The sequence below is a fragment of the Delphinus delphis genome, chromosome 7 (genome assembly GCF_949987515.2).
Source record: "Delphinus delphis chromosome 7, mDelDel1.2, whole genome shotgun sequence".
NCBI classification, from domain to species: domain Eukaryota; kingdom Metazoa; phylum Chordata; class Mammalia; order Artiodactyla; family Delphinidae; genus Delphinus; species Delphinus delphis.
The window spans coordinates 51,838,508-51,860,374 of NC_082689.1; the positions used below are offsets into that span (position 1 = coordinate 51,838,508).

At 41.3% G+C, this 21,867-nt stretch overlaps 1 protein-coding gene across 1 annotated transcript in view; it reads right to left on the reverse strand.

Annotated features, from left to right (window-relative positions):
• Nucleotides 1–11,197, reverse strand: part of ITGA4 (integrin subunit alpha 4) — an 84,529-nt gene extending 73,332 nt beyond the window's left edge. The window contains exons 1-2 of the mRNA XM_060016491.1: nucleotides 10,886–11,197; nucleotides 10,441–10,562 (exon numbers count right to left, since the gene is read on the reverse strand). Of these exons, the coding sequence (XP_059872474.1) occupies nucleotides 10,441–10,562; nucleotides 10,886–11,082 (319 nt within the window). The 5' untranslated portion in view covers nucleotides 11,083–11,197. The remainder of the gene's footprint in view (nucleotides 1–10,440; nucleotides 10,563–10,885) is intronic.
• Between the last annotated feature and the right edge of the window lie 10,670 nt (nucleotides 11,198–21,867).

Below are 21,867 nucleotides of genomic sequence, written 5' to 3' on the forward strand. Positions count from 1 at the left end.
TCATATGGTTGGTTCCACTGGCAACCAGCCACATCCTTAGGTCCTAAAGTCATCTCACTGACGTAACAAGATATATTTATCACTCTAGAAAACTCCAAGGGTTTTAGGATCTCTGTGCCAGAAATGAGGGTGAAAACCAAATATATCAATATATTCTTATTATAAATCACAACATCCTACCCCAGACCCACCCCCAGAGATTTTATTAGTTTAGGAGGAGGCCACCAGCACTGGTATTCTTAAACCTCTGCAGGAGAACCTAGGTTGCGGCCAGAGTTGACCAACACTGTTCTAGCCGCCTCTCAAGTTGTAGGAAGCCTCTGGGATCTCTTCTGGGCCTGATGATCTATTCAGCCTAGAGAGTTCCCAGGTTAAACTCATTAATCTCCATGGTTTTGATTACCATCTCTATGCCAATTACCTTCAACTCTGAACTGCCCTCTAGACCACACCTGCCCTCCAGACCCATACATCCAACTGATTTCCAGATATTTACTTTTACATCTCACAGGACATAGCACCATCATCTAGCCAACAGCCCAAGTCAGAACCTTGGGTAACATTTTGAAACCTCCTTTTTCATCTCTCTCGTTTAATAATTACAAAGTCCAGTTCACGGAGACCTGCTCTGCAGGAAAATAGCAGATTTCAGCACTAAGCCAAAGGCCAGTACAGCCACTGTGGACCCCCTGCAGATCTTGCCAGCTTTTGCCCCACAGGTATTAGTGTTAACTGATGCCTGGGTTCCTCCCGACTCCCTTTTTTTCTCACTGAAAAGCCCAGAAACCACCGGTCATCCCAGGCCTCTGTGCCTACCCTAGTATAAGAAGCCAGCCACTTGAGCCCCTCCCTGTACCCACCAAAGCCCAAGTGCAAGACACCAGCCTAGACCCTTGTGGCTGACCCCACCATTGCGCCCGGCCTCAGGGTTCGGCCCTACAGCTGTGCATCTGCATGCCACCAGCCCTCTGCCCACCACCAAGCTTCACTGCAGTGCACACGCCCAGGGGAAAGTGTGCAGCCATGAGGGAGCACAAGGACAGCTGGGGCCCCTGTAAGTTTTTGTGGGCCTGCGTCAGGGTGTGCCTTCTGTTGCTCGGCACCACAACGCCCACCTGAAGCCAACACCTCCAACTGAGCATCTGCTACCCCCAGCCCAACACCCAGCACCAGCCTCCACTGCATTGTGCACACACCGAGGAAGAGTGTGAAACCACACATGAGCATGCTGACAGCCAGGGCTTCTTCAGTTTCCAGAGAGCTTACCAAGTTGTAACACAAATAATCCCTGCTTACTTCTCCAACCTATCACCACTTCACACTCCACAGTTCAACCGTATGCATTTTTCTTTCAGTCCAAAGATGCTGCCCTCTCAGAGACCTCAGGGTCTTCATATACACTGTTTGCTCTGTCTGGCACCCTTTCCCATAACCTCTTCCTCTGGCTAACTCTTGATTTTTTGTTGTTGTTGTTGTTGTTTGCAGTTTTCCACTAGAACATCAATTCCTTAGGAAGACATCACCTCAATCTCCTAAACAGATTAGATCTTCTCACCATACTTTCTTATAATAACCTAACCTATAGACTGTAAACCCCTCGGGGCAAGGGCCATGTTTCTTTTGTATGCCCAGGTTCTCGCCCTTTGACATCCCTCAATAAATGACCTACAAGCACAATGGATTACCATATCTGGCCCAAGAACTACTGCCAAAGGGAGAGGTTTTTTAGTCATTAGAAATATCACCCAGTGGTCAAGTAAACTTTAGGCAAAAAATAAAATACATTTTAGAAAATCTCATCTCTTAAATTAGGTGGAAACCATTCTTTTAGAGATGGAGTTTGGGAAATTGCTGGAAATAAGGAAACAATTCTTGTAATATGATGGTTTATTCATGAAGCTCTCTGTCTTAATTTTGTGCGTAATTAGCATAACAACCTCTGTTCAGGGGTGATTTTTCAAAATGACCAGTCTGTATCAACATCATCTTCATAAGCTACAATTTAAAGAGTATCACAAATAAGAAAGAAAAGGAAAGTTATCAAGGACATATTTGAAGTTTCAACAGTGAGAGGTTTGCCTTTTATTGTTAAGCTAATAATTCCTGCAAATCAGGCAGAAGTGAGTGAGGTAATCATTAGTTTAATGACACAAACGCTAATTAACTTAACCTCCTCCAAGTAGGTTACGTAATATAAACCAGAAGGCTGGCTAAGGCAATATAATTTCCAGGAAGAAATCTGAAGGGGAATAATGATGACTAACTTAATAAACCACTGTTCTTTCTAGTAAGAAAAAGAGGTACAAGGAGAGAGCTTAAAGGTCGAGTAACTATACAACATTGGTCTAGAAAAGTGAAAATTCCAATCATTTTATGCATAGACACTGGGAAAGCACCTGCTAAAAAGTTAGTGTTATTTTACATAGGGAAGTTATGTTTCTCTAGAACAGCGCTGTCCGACAGAACCCTAATACAAGTCACATATGAAATAATTTTACAGTAGTCACATTAAAAAGGAATAGGTAAAATTGATGTTAACAATATATTTTCTTTAACCTAATACATCCAAAATGTTTTCATTTAAAAATGTAATCAATATTAGTTTCAAAATATTTATTTCAACATGTGATCCATATCTAAAAAATTAAGAGATTTTATGTATACGTATGTGTGTGTCTATGTATTTTTTTTTGGTACTAAGTCTTCAAAATCCAGAACGTAATTTGCCCTATAGTACTTCTCACTACAAACTAGCCACATTTCATGTGCTCAATAGCCACATGTGGTTAGTGGCTACTGTACTATACAGTGTAATTGTATAATTTTAGCCTCTATTACCCAGACATGTGTGTGTGTGCGCAGGCACGTGTGTGCGCACGTGTGCATGCCCAAACACGCATGTATAATGCTACTAGTGGCAACTTCAAAATAATGAAAGATCTAGTACGCCTTTTGAATGACCAAATAAAGGTAATCTTTTTAGTATAATTTTATAGCCATTTATGTATTTTATTATGTTCTAATTGTTCAAATACTGGAAATCCATGGATAAATACATTAATGAAGTCATTATTTGTGATGCCTTAATTTAGCAACCACCTGTGATCAAAGTTTCCTTTTAAAAAACTTAGCAAGGATGCAAAGCACCTGAGTGGAAAAGCAACTGAACCTGTGGAAATCACTATGGCCTCCTCAGACACGGAGTCTTCATGAACAAGTTTGGATTCAGACCCGCCTGATGGCGAGACTACTTTCCTCTGGTTCACAGAGAGCAGTACCAAGGAAGTGAGGGGAGAGACCCTTCTTAGGCGGGCAGGAAGGTGGAAGAAGCCTGTTTGCACACAGGAAGAAATGCACCTCTTCTACAGTCAATTCACTTCACTAAAAGGGGTATCTGATTCTCAACATCTCATACCCTGAACATTCTAGATAAACAGGCATTTGCTGCTCACTTCTGATTATGACTACAGTGAATATACCATAGTATGGGACAACATTAGCCACTGCAGGGAAGAGGGGTTAGGAGGTAGGGGGGAAGGGTATTGATTCCTCTTCTGAGGGAAGGAGTCTACCTGAATCAAACTTTGATCTGAAATTCTGAGACCTAAAGACTAGTCCATGTAGATAGCACTTTGAATTGTATAGGAGATTGGCACCATTTTAAGAGCTCTTTCAACTTCATCTCTTTGATAGCAAATTAGGCCATGAATGAAACAAAACATTTTATGACATGGCAGTCATAGCTGAATCTTTAGTTATTATAAGATTTTTTGGAAACAGATGGAAGTCTATGTGAAGACACAGGGAAAAGACAGCCATTTATCTACAAGTCAAGGAGGGAGACCTCAGAAGAAACCAGCTCTGCTGAAACCTTGATTTTGGACTTCTAACCTCTAGAATTGTTTTCCAAATTGAGACAAAATTGGTCACGGAAACACTGCCAGATTTCACATGAAGGAGAACAGAGACCCCTTCTTCAGAAGGTGAGACACAGCCACCCCCCGCTTTTGCAGAATACCCTCCAACACTAGCAGCTGTGTGGATGAAAGGCTCTTGGTGCTGCAGCCAGGAGTCAGTGCTGTGCCTCTGACGTGGGAGAGCCAACTTCAGGACACTGGTCCACAAGAGACCTCCCAGCTCCACGTAATATCAAACGGCGAAAATCTCCCTGAGATCTCCATCTCAACACCAACACCCAGCTTCACTCAACGACCAGCAAGATACAGTGCTGGACACCCTATGCCAAACAACTAGCAACACAGGAACACAACCCCACCCATTAGCAGAGAGGCTGCCTAAAATCATAATAAGGTCACAGACACCCCAAAACACACCACCAGACGTGGACCTGCCCACCAGAAAGACAAGATCCAGCCTCATCCACCAGAACACAGGCACTAGTCCCCTCCACCAGGAAGCCTACACAACCCACTGAACCAACCTTAGCCACTGGGGACAGACACCAAAAACAACGGGAACTACGAACCTGCAGTCTGCAAAAAGGAGACCCCAAACACAGTAAGATAAGCAAAATGAGAAGACAGAAAAACAGCAGATGAAGGAGCAAGATAAAAACCCACCAGACCTAACAAATGAAGAGGAAATAGGCAGTCTACCGGAAAAAGAATTCAGAATAATGATAGTAAACATGATCCAAAATCTTGGAAACAGAATGGACAAAATGCAAGAAACATTTAACAAGGACCTAGAAGAACTAAAGAAGAAACAAACAACGATGAACAACACAATAAATGAAATTAAAAATACTCTAGATGGGATCAATAGCAGAATAACTGAGGCAGAAGAACGGATAAGTGACCTGGAAGATAAAATAGTGGAAATAACTACTGCAGAGCAGAATAAAGAAAAAAGAACGAAAAGAACTAAGGACAGTCTCAGAGACCTCTGGGACAACATTAAACGCACCAACATTCGAATTATAGGGGCCCAGCAGAAGAAGAGAAAAAGAAAGGGACTGAGAAAATATTTGAAGAGATTATAGTTGAAAACTTCCCTAATATGGGAAAGGAAATAGTTAATCAAGTCCAGGAAGCACAGAGAGTCCCATACAGGATAAATCCAAAAAGAAACACGCCAAGACACATATTAATCAAACTGTCAAAAATTGAATACAAAGAAAACATATTAAAAGCAGCAAGGGAAAAACAACAAATAACACACAAGGGAATCCCCATAAGGTTAACACCTGATCTTTCAGCAGAAACTCTGCAAGCCAGAAGGGACTGGCAGGACATCTTCAAAGTGATGAAGGAGAAAAACCTACAACGAAGATTACTCTACACAGCAAGGATCTCATTCAGATTTGATGGAGAAATTAAACTTTACATACAAGCAAAAGCTGAGAGAGTTCAGCACCACCAAGCCAGCTTTACAACAAATGCTAAAGGATCTTCTCTAGGCAAGAAACACAAGAGAAGGTAAAGACCTACAATAACAAACCCAAAACAATTAAGAAAATGGAAATAGGAACATACATATTGATAACTACCTTAAATGTAAATGGATTAAATGCTTCCAGAAAAGACACAGACTGGCTGAATGGATACAAAAACAAGACCCATATATATGCTGTCTACAAGAGACCCACTTTAGACCTAGAGACACATACAGACTGAAAGTGAGGGGATAGAAAAAGATACTCCATGCAGATACTCCATGCAAATGGAAACCAAAAGAAAGCTGGAGGAGCAATTCTCGTATCATACAAAATAGACTTTAAAATAAAGACTATTACAAGAGACAAAGAACGAAACTACATAATGATCAAGGGATCGATCTAAGAAGAAGATATAACAATTGTAAATATTTATGCACCCAACATAGGAGCACCTCAATACAGAAGGCAAATACTAACAGCCATAAAAGGGGAAATCGACAGTAACACATTCATAGTAGGGGACTTAAACACCCCACTTTCACCAATGGACAGATCATCCAAAATGAAAATAAATAAGGAAAAACAAGCTTTAAATGATACATTAAACAAGATGGACTTAATTGATATTTATAGGACATTCCATCCAAAAACAACAGAATACACATTTTTCTCAAGTGCTCATGGAACATTCTCCAGGATAGATCATATCTTGGGTCACAAATCAAGCCTTCGTAAATTTAAGAAAATTGAAATTGTATCAAGTATCTTTTCCAACCACAATGCTATCAGACTAGATGTCAATTACAGGAAAAGATCTGTAAAAAATACAAACACATGGAGGCTAAACAATATACTACTTAATAACGAAGTGATCACTGAAGAAATCAAAGAGGAAATCAAAAAAATACCTAGAAACAAATGACAATGAAAACACGATGACCCAAATCCTATGGGATACAGCAAAAGCAGTTCTAAGACGGAAGTTTATAGCAATACAATCCTACCTTAAGAAACAAGAAACATCTCAAATAAACAACCTAACCTTGCACTTAAAGCAATTAGAGAAAGAAGAACAAAAAAACCCCAAAACTAGCAGAAGGAAAGAAATCATAAAGATCAGATCAGAAATAAATGAAAAAGAAATGAAGGAAATGATAGCAAAGATCAATAAAACTAAAAGCTGGTTCCTTGAGAAGAAAATATTGATAAACCATTAGCCAGACTCATCAAGAAAAAAAGAGAGAAGACTCAGATCAATTGAATTAGAAATGAAAAAGGAGAAGTAACAACTGACACTGCAGAAATACAAAAGATCATGAGAGATTACTACAAGCAACTATATGCCAATAAAATGGACAACCTGGAAGAAATTCTTAGACAAATTCTTAGAAATGCACAACCTGCCAAGACTGAATCAGGAAGAAATAAAAAATATGAACAGACCAATCACAAGCACTGAAATTGAGACTGTGATTTAAAATCTTCCAACAAACAAAAGCCCAGGACCAGATGGCTTCACAGGCGAATTCTATCAAACATTTAGAGAAGAGCTAACACCTACCCTTCTCAAACTCTTCCAAAATACAGCAGAGGGAGGCACACTCTCAAACTCATTCTACAAGGCCACCATCACCCTGATACTAAAACCAGACAAAGATGTCACAAAGAAAGAAAACTACAGGCCAATATCACTGATGAACATAGATGCAAAAATCCTCAACAAAATACTAGCAAACAGATTCCAATAGCACATTAAAAGGATCATACACCATGATCAAGTGGGGTTTATTCCAGGAATGCAAGTATTCTTCAATATACGCAAATCAATCAATGTGATACACCATATTAACAAATTGAAGGAGAAAAACCATATGATCATCTCAATAGATGCAGAGAAAGCTTTCGACAAAATTCAACATCCATTTATGATAAAAACCCTGCAGAAAGTAGGCACAGAGGGAACTTTCCTCAACATAATAAAGGCCATATATGACAAACCCACAGGCAACATCATCCTCAATGGTGAAAAACTGAAAGCATTTCCACTAAGATCAGGAACAAGACAAGGTTGCCCACTCTCACCACTGTTATTCAACATAGTTTTGGAAGTTTTAGCCACAGCAATCAGAGAAGAAAGCCAGCCAGCTTTACAACAGACTTTACAATAGACTCTTACGGATGCTGAGTCAAAAATAAACTTCCATTATGTGCATACTCTATTTGACTTCATTCTCAATGAAGGGAAGCCGCTTCCCAGTTTGAGAAAAAGCAAAGATGACTACCAAAAATGGGGGGAGGGGAGTGGTAAAGATTCAGTAACTAACTTATCCCAATAAAGCAATTATACTCCAATAAAGATGTTTAAAAAAAAAAATAAAGATTTTTTGCTTGGGCCAACAAAAAGTATTTTTCATTGTGTTTCAACTGCTACCTTTTCATTTACACATTTAACTTTTGGTTTCATCTATTAACTATCCATATTTATAACCTCAACCTGCCTATAACAGATAACATGCAGATACAGATTTAAGTAGAAAATAGAGATAAAAAATAAACTAATATTTTTTGAATGTCAGTTGTATGTCAGGTACCGAGCTAAACATTTTGCCTATTTTATAGTCACCCATATTTGAGACAGAACAACTGAAGCCGTCTTATATAGACGATTGTGTATGTATTTTTTCCTTGAAAATTCTTCATAAAGAATACTACATAGTCCACAAACCTGAGAATTTTTTAATGTCTTTAGTTACCGATGTATTGTTTTCAGTGTTTCCTTTCTAGACATTATCCTCAATCCCTTATTTTACAGTTTCAAGTTACTTCTGAGTCTGTGCTGAATTGAAACACACAATTTCTTCATATAAGGAAGAGAAGATATATCGTTTGAAATGTTATATGAGAAGTAATTTCAGTCAACTCTTTTGCAAATGTTCATAGCTATTACTACAGCTATTAGTGTTTCAACCAGTTGACTGACTAGAAATCTTGTCTTCCTTTTTGCCTTTCATCTCAGTAGAAACCTTTTTATTGATCAAAAATTTGAAAGTTAAAAATATCCCTTTGGCTTCTCATTTCTAACTAATTCTCTTATTCACCGATCAGGTCGATGACAAACTTTCACTTTGCTTTTATTCATTTATCCATCCAGTACATCTTCACTTAATTCATGTGTGTTGAACATCTATCATGTGCACATTTTTCTGTGGATATTTCTGTAGTCAACCCCTATGCTCCACGTGCCCAATCAATATACGTTTCCCTTCAATTTTGACAGGTATTATCATCTTAAATTTTAAATATTATATAATATTATGACAGAATATTTCCAGTTAAATACCGACATCTAGAAATAGATTCAGTGCCCTTCCAGACAGGAAGTAGGAGTTAAATACCAGTAGTTATAATGTCATGAATCAGGAAACTATGACAGGACAACAAAAATAAAACATCCCCTCCTGAGACCTTGTCAAGATCCTCTGGCAGATCAAGGCTGTCTGCTCCGCTCCCTAATTCATCCTACAAGTCTCTCATGCAATGAAAATTACACTTTGCAGAATTATTCCAAATGGATAGGTCTGTGAATATGTTATGCTTTCCTAGTCTGCCTTTGGGGATGGAAGATGCTTAATGAGAGGCTGGGGCCTATTCTACACACTGCAGACAACTCCTAGACTCTTATGGATGCTGAGTCAAAAATAAACTTCCATTATGTGCATACTCTATTTGACTTCATTCTCAATGAAGGGAAGCCGCTTCCCAGTTTGAGAAAAAGCAAAGATTACTACCAAAAATGGGGGGAGGGGAGTGGTAAAGATTCAGTAACTAACTTATCCCAAAAGTCTATTGATAGCAAAGATAAATAGGAAAAAGGTACCAAATATGACCTTTTATTCACCATTCACAGATGACTCATCAGCTCAGCAGACAACATATCGGACTCGTCATTGAATTTTATTTTCACTGAAGATGCATACATGAAAGGAAAGGGCTTGGACATTGGACCCAGGCAGACCTGACTTTGACTTGAGGTCCCATCTTCCATTCACTAGCTGAATAACTTTAGAAAAAGTCCTTGCAACTCTCTGAGTCACAGAGTCCTCATGTGTAAAGTAAGAACAATGCCAACCATGACCCACTGGTGTTTTGTGGAAAACAAGAAACATATATAGCAGTTCCTAACAATGTTTGAAGCAAGATAGGGTCTGCATTGATATTAGTTCCCCTTTCTTCCCCCATGTGTCTATGCAAAGCAAATTTGTTTTTGGCTTTGAAACATGAACTTTCTCCTCTCCGCCATCAGAATGCATTTTTCAAGCTGTCACAAATCTAAGAAGAGACACTAAGAAATGATTTCAAATAGAGGTATCCATTTAACATCGGAGTTTCTGGAAAGAAAAATTAATAATTATATGTTAAACTTCATTTTAATTATATTAACAGTGGAGATGCCAATTTTTTCTTGTGCTCTCCTTTTTTACGTTTCATATCTAAGTAAAACTGTATAATTTTCTTTTTCAGAAAGCCCTTGGGCTAAATGACAGGGTATGGGATCACTTCCAACTGCTATTCCTGATCTGCCCCTTAGCCTGTTCTTTAACAAGGCTGATAGGTCAAAGATAGAAATAAAATTCTCAAGTCTTGGCTCAGCTGGATCCTGTCCTTAATGTGCTGAGAGACTTTAAGATGTGTTTTACACTTTGCTGAGTGGGGGAGGGGTGGGTGGGGAGGGGAGAGGTGAGGAGAAGGTTTTATAAGAAATTTTTCTCCACGTAGTTTGGTCAGAGTACTGCAATCATTGTCATAAGCAAAAGGGAGAACAATACTGACAGAAAGGAGACCACTTTTATGTTTAGAAGGGAAGATGGCCTAGAGTTAAGTGAACGTCATTCGCTTTAAACTAAAAGTAATAGGCAACACGAGTTTTTCCAGGACTTCTGCTACCGTGGGGCTCACAAGTGTGTGTGTGTGTGTGTGTGTGTGTGTGTGTGTGTGTTTTGGGGGGAGTGGGTCACTAGCTCCCGGCCCCAGGTCCAACTCACCCAGCTGGAGCTGTTCGCACGTCCGCTCTGGGTTCTTTCCAATCCTGCATCTGTAAATCGCCCCAGGGTTGACCACTGAAGTGTTGGCGAGCCAGCTGGCCGTGGGCGCCCCGACTACGAGCCTAAAGTGAGCAATGGGCACGTGCGCGCAGACGTGAGCCGTGCTGCCCACTGAACTCCGGGTCTTCACGGACTCCTCCGCCCACCACTCCGCGCACCCAACCCGCCACCCCAAACTCCAGGGCCTGGCGCCAGAACGCACCCCGGGTGCTGCCACCCCAAGATAAGTTAGTTTCCCGAGCACTTCTCTAGCGAGCTGGCCGTCGCAGGGTTCCCCTCCTGCCTCCCGCGGAGGGAGGAAAGTTTGAACCGGGCAGGGAATCCCTGAGGCGCCTTTCGCTCGCCGCTCTGAGATACCGAGGGCGCCGCCTCCGACCCCACTCACCATCGGTTCGCCCCGTGGCTGTGCAGCACCACCGAGTAGCCGAACAGGGTGTCGGCGGGGCCCTTGTAAACCATTGCGCTCTCGGTGTCCACGTTGTAGGGGCGCCCGGTCGGGACTCCCAAGCACAGCAGTAGCATCACCGCCTCCCATACGGCGGCCCCTCGCGGGCCCGGCCCGCACCTCGCTTCCACAGCCATGCGCTCTCCGAGGGGAACATTCAACACCAAACGGCCACTGTCCGTCCCAAAGTTGCACGGGATGAGACGGTCGGCCAAGGGGAAGAGCGCCCCAAGAGAAGAGGATCAGCGTGTCCGGCGCCGGCAGGCGGGCGGGCGGGCGGAACGGGGGTGGGGGGGAGGGACAGAGGGAGGGAGGGGAAGTCAGGCAGCGGCGGGCGGAGCGATCAGAGGTGGCCGGGGATGTTGCGCGCTCGCCGGTCCCCACGCCCCGTTTCTGCAGTCTGGAGGTGCGGTGCTCACGTGGTCCCGGGGCGCGGGCCGCTGGGTGGGGTCCCGGGCGCAGTGCGGAGGCGCAGGACCCGATGCCGTCTCCCCGCGCGTGAGACTGTAGGGGGAGCTAGGGGACCTTGGCTGCGCAGAACGCGCGTCCAGGCCGGGGCCTCCTAGTCCCGGAGCACGGGATGACTCTGGGCTCCCGGGACTGCAAGAGTGGAGCCGGAAGGGGTCCGGGGCTTCGCCTTTTATCCGTGATTGAGGCCTAGATGTTAGCGGCGTGGCCCCAATCCGACCCGCGCGCGCCCCACTATGAACGCAGAGGCTCCTCGGCCTGCCCGGAGTAGCCCAAAGGCCGGCCACAAACCTGGGCGCCGGGAGGGACTGCGGCGGGGAACTGTCCTGATCTTTCGTTGATAGTTAAGCGGTATACCTGATTTTGGGGGCACAAGCAACCACTGGGGAGCCACAAATTAAACACAAAGCGCACTCCCTGAAGGCGCCCGATAAAGACGTTATGGTATATCACTTCAAGACTCAGAACCCTGCACTCTTCTATGCCCACTTCCTTCCTCCCCATACTTCCTCTTAAGTCCGGGCTGCTTGCTTGAGGAGCAGTGGCTCGAGCTGAAAGGCACAGGCGGGCAGTTTAGGTTGTGGCCGAGTCCAAGGGCGAGTCTGGGTTCAGGAAGCACTGTGACTTGCCTCACTTCAACGGATTCCTCCCTCCGGTTCTTGATGCTCCCCCTTCCCACGCATCCACTCAGTTCCCCCGGATACACCTGCCATCAGAGCTTAGACCCAGCTGAGGTCAAGAGTCAGGCATCATAATGAGCCTCTGAAAATGCGCTGGGGACCCACAGCACAACACACCTGAACTGGGTTTGATTCTCGTCCTAATTAATCCAGGTGTGCCTCAGGTTTCTTTCTAGAGCAACCAGAGACAGCCATAGATAATTAGGCCGGTATTTGCAGGAGATGCAGGTACGGTTATTAATTATTACTGTTTGGAAAAAAAGAGAGAAAGAAACAGCATTCATCAAATGGTGTGTGTGTGCGCATGTGCATTAAAACCATACTGAAATAGCACCTCTGACGTTGTAAAGGCAGACACGTAATTAAATTACTTGTTCACTCACTCAGCATATTCATTGCGCAGGCACTTTGCTAGGTCCACAGGATGCCACGGTGAACAAGGCAGGAGAAGCTTTCAGGAAAATTTTCAGCCAAGTGGTAGACAAACATTTACTTAACTAGAGAAAGTTCTGGATGCTTTAGGGACAGTTAGAGTTGAAGGACAAGGAGGGTTGTTAGGCTAAGCACTTTGAGAGGAGGGATGCGGGACAGGGCGAGCAGGGCCAGGCAGAGGAACCAGAAGAGGCGGTCTTGGCTAGAGCAGTTAGCGGCTCCCACACAGGACCGTACAATATGAGGCTGAGTAGGGAGGCAGGGACACGCTGTGAACCTCCTAAGCCAGGCTAGGAGTGTTTATGCTGGAGCTAAAAGGAGGCTGTTGGAGAACTGGTCTGGATCAGCTGCGGGTTTCAGAAGCCCTCACACACCCTCAGGCACTGGCGGCGTCAGAGCCACTGATCTGAACCCCTACCTCTTTCTTTCCCTCCTTTCACCAGAATCTTACACAATGAAATCCACTCAACACAATTCTTTCACAGGATAACTAAGAGGAGAGTGGCCAGTAGAGCACTTCATAGGGCAGGACCTAATTTCTGTGATGGTCATTATGGTTATGATTTCACTACATTTGCAGAAACAGCCACCCTTTATGATCTCATACACTATGGTAGCCCCGAGTTTTCTTCCTCCAAGGCTTAGAGAACAGTCCATGTTTCCTAAATTGGGAGAAATAAAGGGTATTTAACATTGCTATTACAGAGCCTGAAGATACTGCTCTAACCCCAATCAATTACTTTTGCAGGCAAGGGTGAGAATCAGGTGGGGGGTGGAGAGCATGTAGGCAGGAGAACAGAAAGACTTTTTCAGACTTCTCATGCCTATCACTCACTCTCAACTGAACCAAAATATTCAGTCATTCAATTAATGTGTCATTTGATTAATATGTTTCAAGTGCCCACTGTGTGCTAGGAGATGCGTTAAGGTCTCAAATAAAAGACAAAATACAAGTGATTTCTATCCTTGGTAAGAAGTCCTCCCCAGTAGAGAGGATTCTAATATGGGCTCACCCAATTTCTCAGCTGTTATCAAGAATGAGCATTTCTCCTTGAAAGGCTCTCTTTTCATGACACTTTTTGAGCCCTTCCCTCCTTTCTATCTGGCCACTCCGAGTTTCCTTTGCTGGCTTCTTTCCCTCCACCCTAAGTGTCGGAAAGGCCTACGGCTCCATTCTGAGCCCTCTTTCCTTCTCTTTCTCTCCTTCTTAAGAGCTCTAACCGATTTCCTGTATCTTTAAGTACCAACTAAATAATCCCGCTAAATACCACCATGATTCCCCAGTTCGTGTCTCCGGCCTGGACCTCTCTTCTCAGCTCCAGACCCATATGTTTTACTGCCTACCTGACATCTCTACTTGGATGTCTACTGGGCATGGCGCACGTAACACGTCTAACACTGAATTCTGACCCGTATCTCAATTATTCCTCCACTCAATCTTTCTTTCCCCAAAACAGCACTCCATCTGCCCGGTTGTTCAGACCAGAAACTTGGAAAGTAATTCTGAGTCCCCTCTCTCTCTCTATTCCCCACATCTAATCCATCAGTAATTAAGTTCTATTGATCGACCTTCAGAATATATCTCCAGCTCATCGGTTTGATGAGCTTCTTCTGCCCTGCTACTACCCTCTTTCAAGTACGGTAATCTCATCTGAGCTGTTCAGGAATCCAAGACCTGATCTCCCTATTCATCCCATCCCCACATCATCGATTTTCTACATAGAAGCTAAAGTGAGTTTTTAGAATTGTAAATCAAATCATGCAGGCCACTCCCTTGCTTAAATCCTTTTTTTTTTTAAGACTTATTTATTTATTTTGGCCGTGTCGCGTCTTAGTTGCGGCACGGGGGATCTTTCATTGCAGCACGCAGGCTCTTCATTGTGGTGCGTGGGCTTCTCTCTAGTTGTGGTGCTCAGGCTCCAGGGCCCATGGCCTCTGTAGTTTTACATGAGCTCTAGTTGAGGCGCATGAGCTCAGTAGTTGTGGCTCGCAGGCTTAGTTGCCCTGTGGTATGTGGGATCTTAATTCCCTGACCAGGGATCGAACCCGCATCCCCTGCATTAAAGGTGGATTCTTTACTACTGGACCACCAGGGAAGTCTCTGCTTAAACCCTTTAAATAGTTTCCCATGCTCTTCTAGTACAAACCACACTTAACATGGCCTCCAAGGACTGGCCTCTTTGATCTGGCCTCTGAGTACATTGCCAGCTCACACTGGCTTTCCTTAAGTGCATCAAGGTTTTTTTCACTCTCTGTGCCCTTGCCCACATTGTTCCCTCTGCCTGAACACACAACCTCTGACTTCTCACATGATTCCTCTCTTTCTTCAGTCTCAGTTGAAAGATCTTCTTCTCACAGATGATTTTCCTGCCCATCCACTTAAAATAGGTCACCATATTGCAGACCATCCTGTTCATTCTCTTCATAGCTCTTTAATTTATAATCACAGGTGTCTTTACCTTTTCATTTTGTCTTCCTCTCTAGAGCACAAGGGCAGAACACATGTTGTGTTGTTACGTTATTCACCACTCTATCTCCAGCACCTGATACGCTGCCTGACCAACAGCATGTGTGCAGTCAGTATTTATGAATGGCCCTTGCATGATTTGGACTTTTAACATCACTAATGTCATAAACTGAAAGAAATCTGGATACTTGTAAGTCTATGTTCATGCATTATGGATGTGTCCTTTGGCAGATTCAAAGATATACTTTGCAAGTATACAAAACATGGGTCTTACTCTTAATCAGCTTATAATTTATAAGGAGAGATATGATATGCCTTGAGAAAAAGAAAAGAAAAAGCAACCAGAAAAGAAGAGTTGGAATAGGGAGGGAGAGGAGAATGTGTTTGGATAATGCTGGCTGGGTTCTAGAGATGAGTCTGAGATATTGGTGGAACATCCATAGACATGTCTAGCAAGTAGTTTTTAAGATTTTTTAAAAAAGCTTTTTTATGTTTTCTTTAATAGATATTTTTAAATTACCAAAGTAAAGCATGTAACATGTAAAACAAGTAGTGATGCATAAAGAATATATTTGCGATCTCTTCCTGCCTCCCTCTAACCCAACCTTCTGAAGTGTTCCCTTTCCCCAAGTAAAACAACTGCTTCCAAGTGCTTGTCTCAAGGTCTGCTCTTGGGGGATCTGAGCTATGACATAGGAGATAATTTTTTTCACAGTAGTAAGGTTCCCAACATGAAACAAAAAGCTCTTTTACCCTGATTGGTAATATTAGTCCAAATTTCCTGATGCTTGAATATAAATATAAACAACCAGGTTCCTTTTTAAAGAAACATGAAATAATGCTTCTCCTCGTTATAAGAGTTCTGAAATCTGCTGAGAAACTGTGTAAAACATACCTCAGAATCCCCAACCCTGGAAGACCTGGAGACTGGGGCATTTATCCAAGGACTCACCCTCTACTGGTGGAGAGCTAACCTTGCCACACTTACAGGTTGCACCTGTTCACAGGCAAGCATGTTCCCAAATGCCAGAGGAGTCCTCAGTGAGAGATGAGGGACAAAGGCACCTGAGCAGGGAAGCTGCCAACCTTCGGAAACTGTACTGGGCAGGGGAGCTCTGGGAGCTCAGGTGGCCCAAGGGGCGGGGGGCATCGACAGCATTGGCCACAACTGCCAATCAAAACCATACACGGTTTGTGAGTGTTACTCAAGCTTGGTTTTTAATTTCTTAAGTTTTCTCTGGTTGGCTGGGAAAACGAGTCAATGTGGATAATGCACTTTAATGCAGTACTTAGAACATAATCGATACTGAAAATAATAGTAGCCCTTTCTCCTTCATCCTTCTTTTCTTCTCGTATCATCATCATTAATGATGCAATCTGTACAGAAATAAACTACCAACGGAAATAAACTCTGTATAGAAATCTGAGTTCGGTGCCAATGACTCATGTGGAAGGTTGTTTAAGTTAATAAAAGGCATTTTCTGTCTCTATTTGCTTCTGTTTATTTATTCACTCATTCAACAAATATTTATTGAACACCTATTACGTATAACTGAGAGATGTTATGCATAACATGGCAGACAGATTTGGGATTCTTTTCCTCTTGATACTCTTATCCCCTTGTCACTTTTCAGTACATTGACATACATAAGCAGATGCTTTTTTCTACAACTATGAATACATCATTTCCCTTTCAGAGACCCTTAATGGCTCCTCCCCCAATTCAACCCAATTAAGTTAGAATTTCTTGCCTGGGGCCTAATACCCTCCATGCTGGGCCTCAAACTTTCTTTCAACCCATCCCAAACACAGCCTATTTTTCCTTCCCTCTGGAAATGTTCCCTTTAGTTTGGGAAATGAACAGACCAAGAAATAACTATTTGAGCCAGTAGGTACCAAATACCATACAAAATGGTGCCTAACAGAGAAATTCAACAGACAAGTTTCTTCTGGCTGGATTATTCGGGGCAATTTTTCTGGAATAGAAGGACAATTTTGAGAAATTTCACTTTTTATCAGTCTTTTTTACAACTCCTGAAACTACTGATACTTTATAACTTCTTAAACTAAGTCTATTTCATGCTTCAGTTCAGAAGAAGAAACAACTGCTTCTCTTGTTACAGTGTATAAAGGACCTGGTATAAAACCATTCTCCCCTCAGAGCACATAGTTATTATGTGACAACATTCTATCTCATAAGTAATCTGATCTGGAAGATTGGATTTGTGCACTGGAATGATTTAACAACTGGTCCATGCAAGATCTCAAAGGTTCACAAGACACACAGTTTACAGCATCACTCTCTCCTATTATCAGAGGTTAGAGTCCATGTAAAAGGGCTATACAACAGCGTCTTATCTGAAGCCTTTCATACGCATGACCTCATCTTGAAAAACCGAGTTCCTAGGCACTTTAGAAAAAGACATGGTAAATAAACAGTGTAAAATTGATTAATCATGGGTAAAGTTTTATCACACAACAAACATTTATGTACACATATCCCGAGTACTCTGAGGATACAAGAAGTTAAAGATGTGCTCTTATTCTTGAATAGCTGGCAATCTAGATAGATAGATAAATCTGCCAATTTAATTTAGATAGACAACACATGCAGACCTCAAACCAGAAAACAATTTCAAAGCAACTTACAAAATATGTTGTGAATATAGCAAAAGCTATATAATGCAATTGTGATGCTTTCAGAATAGCAAAAGGTTTTGTTGGGGGACTAAAAGAAATAAATTTAATCTTACACTTATGTTTCTTTTGTTTTGTTTTCTTTTTTAAAAAAAATCAGAGCAAACTGGGGGAACACAGAGATTAGTCTTTGTAGACTAGATAAAAGAGATAAGAAAACATCAGAAACTAAAATATCATCAGTAAATAGGAGGAATGTAAACAGTGGAAAGAGGCTACACCACTTTGTAAGGACAATAGTGCAAAATAAGAGAAATAATTTAATGCACCAAAGTTCCCTGAATTACTTAAAATCCCAAAGAAACTTTGGGAAAATAATTATAATTTGGATTAGTAAAACGTAATGAATAATACTACAAATACGAAAATAATTTCAGCTCTATCTCACATCTATGCGTTGGAAGTCAGCAGACAGCTTGGATATTCTATTTTTGGAGCACACTGAAAAGCTTTGTTTATAACAGTTGCACAGTATATTGACCCAATAAAGTAAATTCCCTCTGTTTACAGAAACTTAAAAAACTATTTTGGTTTTAAAACCACATGCTGTTCATAAGGAACTCATCAGAATTGTAGATGAAAGTGAAAAAAAAAAATCTCAGACCCATATTTTTTATTCTGGCCAAAGGATGGTAATACTAATTCAATACAATTATATATATATATTATATATATATATATAATATATATATGGTGGATTGTAGAACTACTTCTTACTCTTTTCATTGCTTCACGTAAAAATCAGTAAGCTTTTTAAAAACCAGTTTTAGAAACCATACAGGGATTTAGGAGACATGAAACTGATAATGGAACTGCCCTTATATTTTTACAGCTTTTTTTTAATCCATCTTTATTGGAGTATAATTGCTTCACAATGCCGTGTCAGTTTCTGTTGTACAACAAAGTGAATCAGCCATATGCATACATATATCCCCATACCCCCTCCCTCTTGTGTCTCCCTCCCTCCTACCCTCCCTATCCCACCCCTCTAGGTGGTCACAAAGCACTGAGCTGATCTCCCTGTGCTATGCGGCTCCTTCCCACTAGAGCTAGCTATTTTATTAAACTGAAAGGGTTCACTTAGATTGTCTCTAAAGTTTTCCACTCTCCAAATGTTATTGTTTTAAGTTACCATTCACAACCAGAGAATACTGTTCTTACAGAGCCTGCAGTAGGAATCAAAAAGCACACACAGACAAATAGGCAGGTGAAGGGCATTCAATTCAGTTGCTAATTCTTTTCGAGAAGGTGAGATGAGCAACTGCAAGGAGAAAAATATGAATCTTGAATAAATGTCAACTCTACATGTCTATATGTCAATGTCTATAATTGGATATCTTATCTATCTATCATTTATCTTATCATATGCTAGCTTAGTTAAGTATATGCAAATAGAGAAGTTTAACTCATATATGTGTTTTCTGATAAATGAGCAAAAAGTAAATTGTGCTTGTGTGGGTCTTTATAATTTACAAAGTACATTTTCCAAGCTGTGCTAAAGTAGATGTGAAGTAATTATCAATAAAGCTTGTATGGTGCAAAAGGAAATAATACAAAATGCAACATGGTAGCCAAGGCTACATTTTTTAATTAAAAACCAAAACCAAAAATAAAACCCCATGGGGACATGATTTTCATCAGAGGCTTAATCTGGAATTCCTTCATCTCATCTATAAGTGAGCAAGTAAGAGCAGTACTGCAAAACTCAGAGATGAAATGTCAAAAGTCTAGACAGATCACAGACAGACCTCAGGGACAGGGAGAACCGCAAAGACAGAGCATTCCTGGAGTAGTACAGACCTGATTAAAATGATTTTGCAGTGTAATTGGAAAACACTGGAACCTCTGTTATTAGAGATTGGGCTTTGAGTGAAAAACTGAGAAGTCTCTGTATTTAGAATGAACTGTCTTTTTTTCAATTAATTTTTTTTATTAGAGTATAGTTGATTTACAACATTGTGTTAGTTTCTGCTGTACAGCAAAGTGAGTCAGTTATACATATACATATATCCACTCTTTTTTAGATTCTATTCCCATAAAGGTTATTACAGAGTACTGAATAGAGGTCCCTGTGCTATACAGTAGGTTCTTATTAGTTATCTATTTTATATATAGCAGTGTGTATATGTCAATCCCAGTCTCCCAATTTATCCCTTCCCCCCTTTTCCCCCTTGGTAACCATAAGTTTGTTTTCTACATGTGTGACTCAATTTCTGTTTTGTAAATAGGTTCTAGAATGAACTGTCTTCTAAAAGGAAGTGCACCTCAGGTCCTATTAATGTGATACAAGTACAAACCAGGGCATGGAGGTAAAGGATGTACAGGAAGCAGGTCAAAGAACAGATAAGAAACAGCATTGACCATGCCAGTAAGAATTTTCTTGGCCACGACTGGGTAAAGATTATTACTGATTCTTCAGGGAGGACAGATTGAAAATTACTATCTGAAGTCTAACCTAGCTGATTTTTAAAACTTAGTAGTACCGTAAGTCACATGTAGTTCACATTACTCTGTGAGTTTAGTCAATCCCAGCTGATGTTTTATTACTAGTGCAAAGTACTGAGATGCCAGCTTTAATTATACCTAAAGCATCTTGACTAAAAATTGCAGTCACTACTCTGCTGCCTAGAATACATACCAGTTAAGTAGGAGGTAATGTTATTTTACCAAGGCTCATTCCTGACTACTTAAATACTTTATATTATAGGTTTACATACTCTAAGTTTATTGATCCTTAGAAGAAAATACTGTTAGGTAGAATGCTTTATTTCATTTTAGAATAATTTATTTCATTTAAAATACTGTTAGGTAGGATGATTTATTTCATTTAGAGGTGAGGCAATGGCTTCCAAAGTGTTAAGGGCTTGCTCAAGGTGAGGGACTACATTCCTGACCCTTTCATATTCCCTTACAAGGAAACTGGATTGGCTTATCTAGAAAGACTGCTATCAGAATGGTTGCCAGGGCTTGGGTCTCTGCGAACAGAACTGGGCAAAAAATAGGAAGACCTTCTTAAAGTCTGAGTTAGAGAAACCAAGATGAATCCATTTAACCAAAGAACAGAAGTGGGGAAAGAAGAAAGCAGAGCTAAGGTTCAGGAAACAGGCAGACTGACAAAACAGGAGCAGGTCCAAATGGTCCTGGGCCATTGCTGTGAACAGAGCGGAAGCATGTATGGCTTGTCTCGACTGGCTTTAACATCTTAAAGATACGGAGATTGCCCAGGGAGGATGTTACAGTATTAAGTGACTGAGATAGAATTCAAGGACGGGTCTGCAATTCAAATGTACTATTTTTTTTAAAGTATTTCTTTCCAACATACCCCAGTGCCTATGCTATCTGTGTATACAGAGGAGAAGCTCAGTATCTGAAGACATCTGAAAAAGAGTCTACTCTGAGTAATCATCCCTGATTCCACCAAGAAACCATGCCTTTAAATGTTGGCAGTACCTACTTGTTTAATTGCTAGCTTAGTTGATTTCAGATTCACAACTTTCCCCTTGTTTTCCTTGTAAACTAAGGAAGCCTTAGGAAAGCAGACTCTGAACCACTCTCTCTGTCAAGGCAGTTTTGAGAAGCGACTCTGCCTAGCCTAGTGCTCTTCATGTACAATAAGGGTCAGGAATCGGAAATGAGGCTGAAGGAATGAAATTGAAGAGAATGATTTTCTAGATCCATGGAAGTCAGATCTTAATAATGAAACTTTATTAAAAATAATTTCTGGAGTACCTGACCTACCTACGTTCAGGTATAAATGTAAAACTGAATCTATTTCAACCTTCGTTCAGAATAATTTTCAGGTTATTGGCACTTAAGACATAATTATCCCTTGTAACAACGGGGTAATCGTTACTGCCAATAATTAGGGGTGGGCTATACTAACATTTAATTGAACTCCAATAAGTTAATAGTATAAGGACTGCACTCCAAGGCTTCAGCAAGCTTGCATAACTCATTAGGGGCAGTGGACATGGGCCCTGCAGTAGACAGAGCAAGGTCTGGGTGGGAACGATCCAAATCTTATCACATTGCTCTTCTACAGCTGTCACTTCTACAGGCCTCACCTTCTATTCAGACATGGAAAAAGTTACTATATGGCTTTCAGCCGTTAAGTGATTTTGGAAGTGTTCATAAATCTTTATGAAATCCAATTCAGTTTCCAACTAGGAACGGTTTAG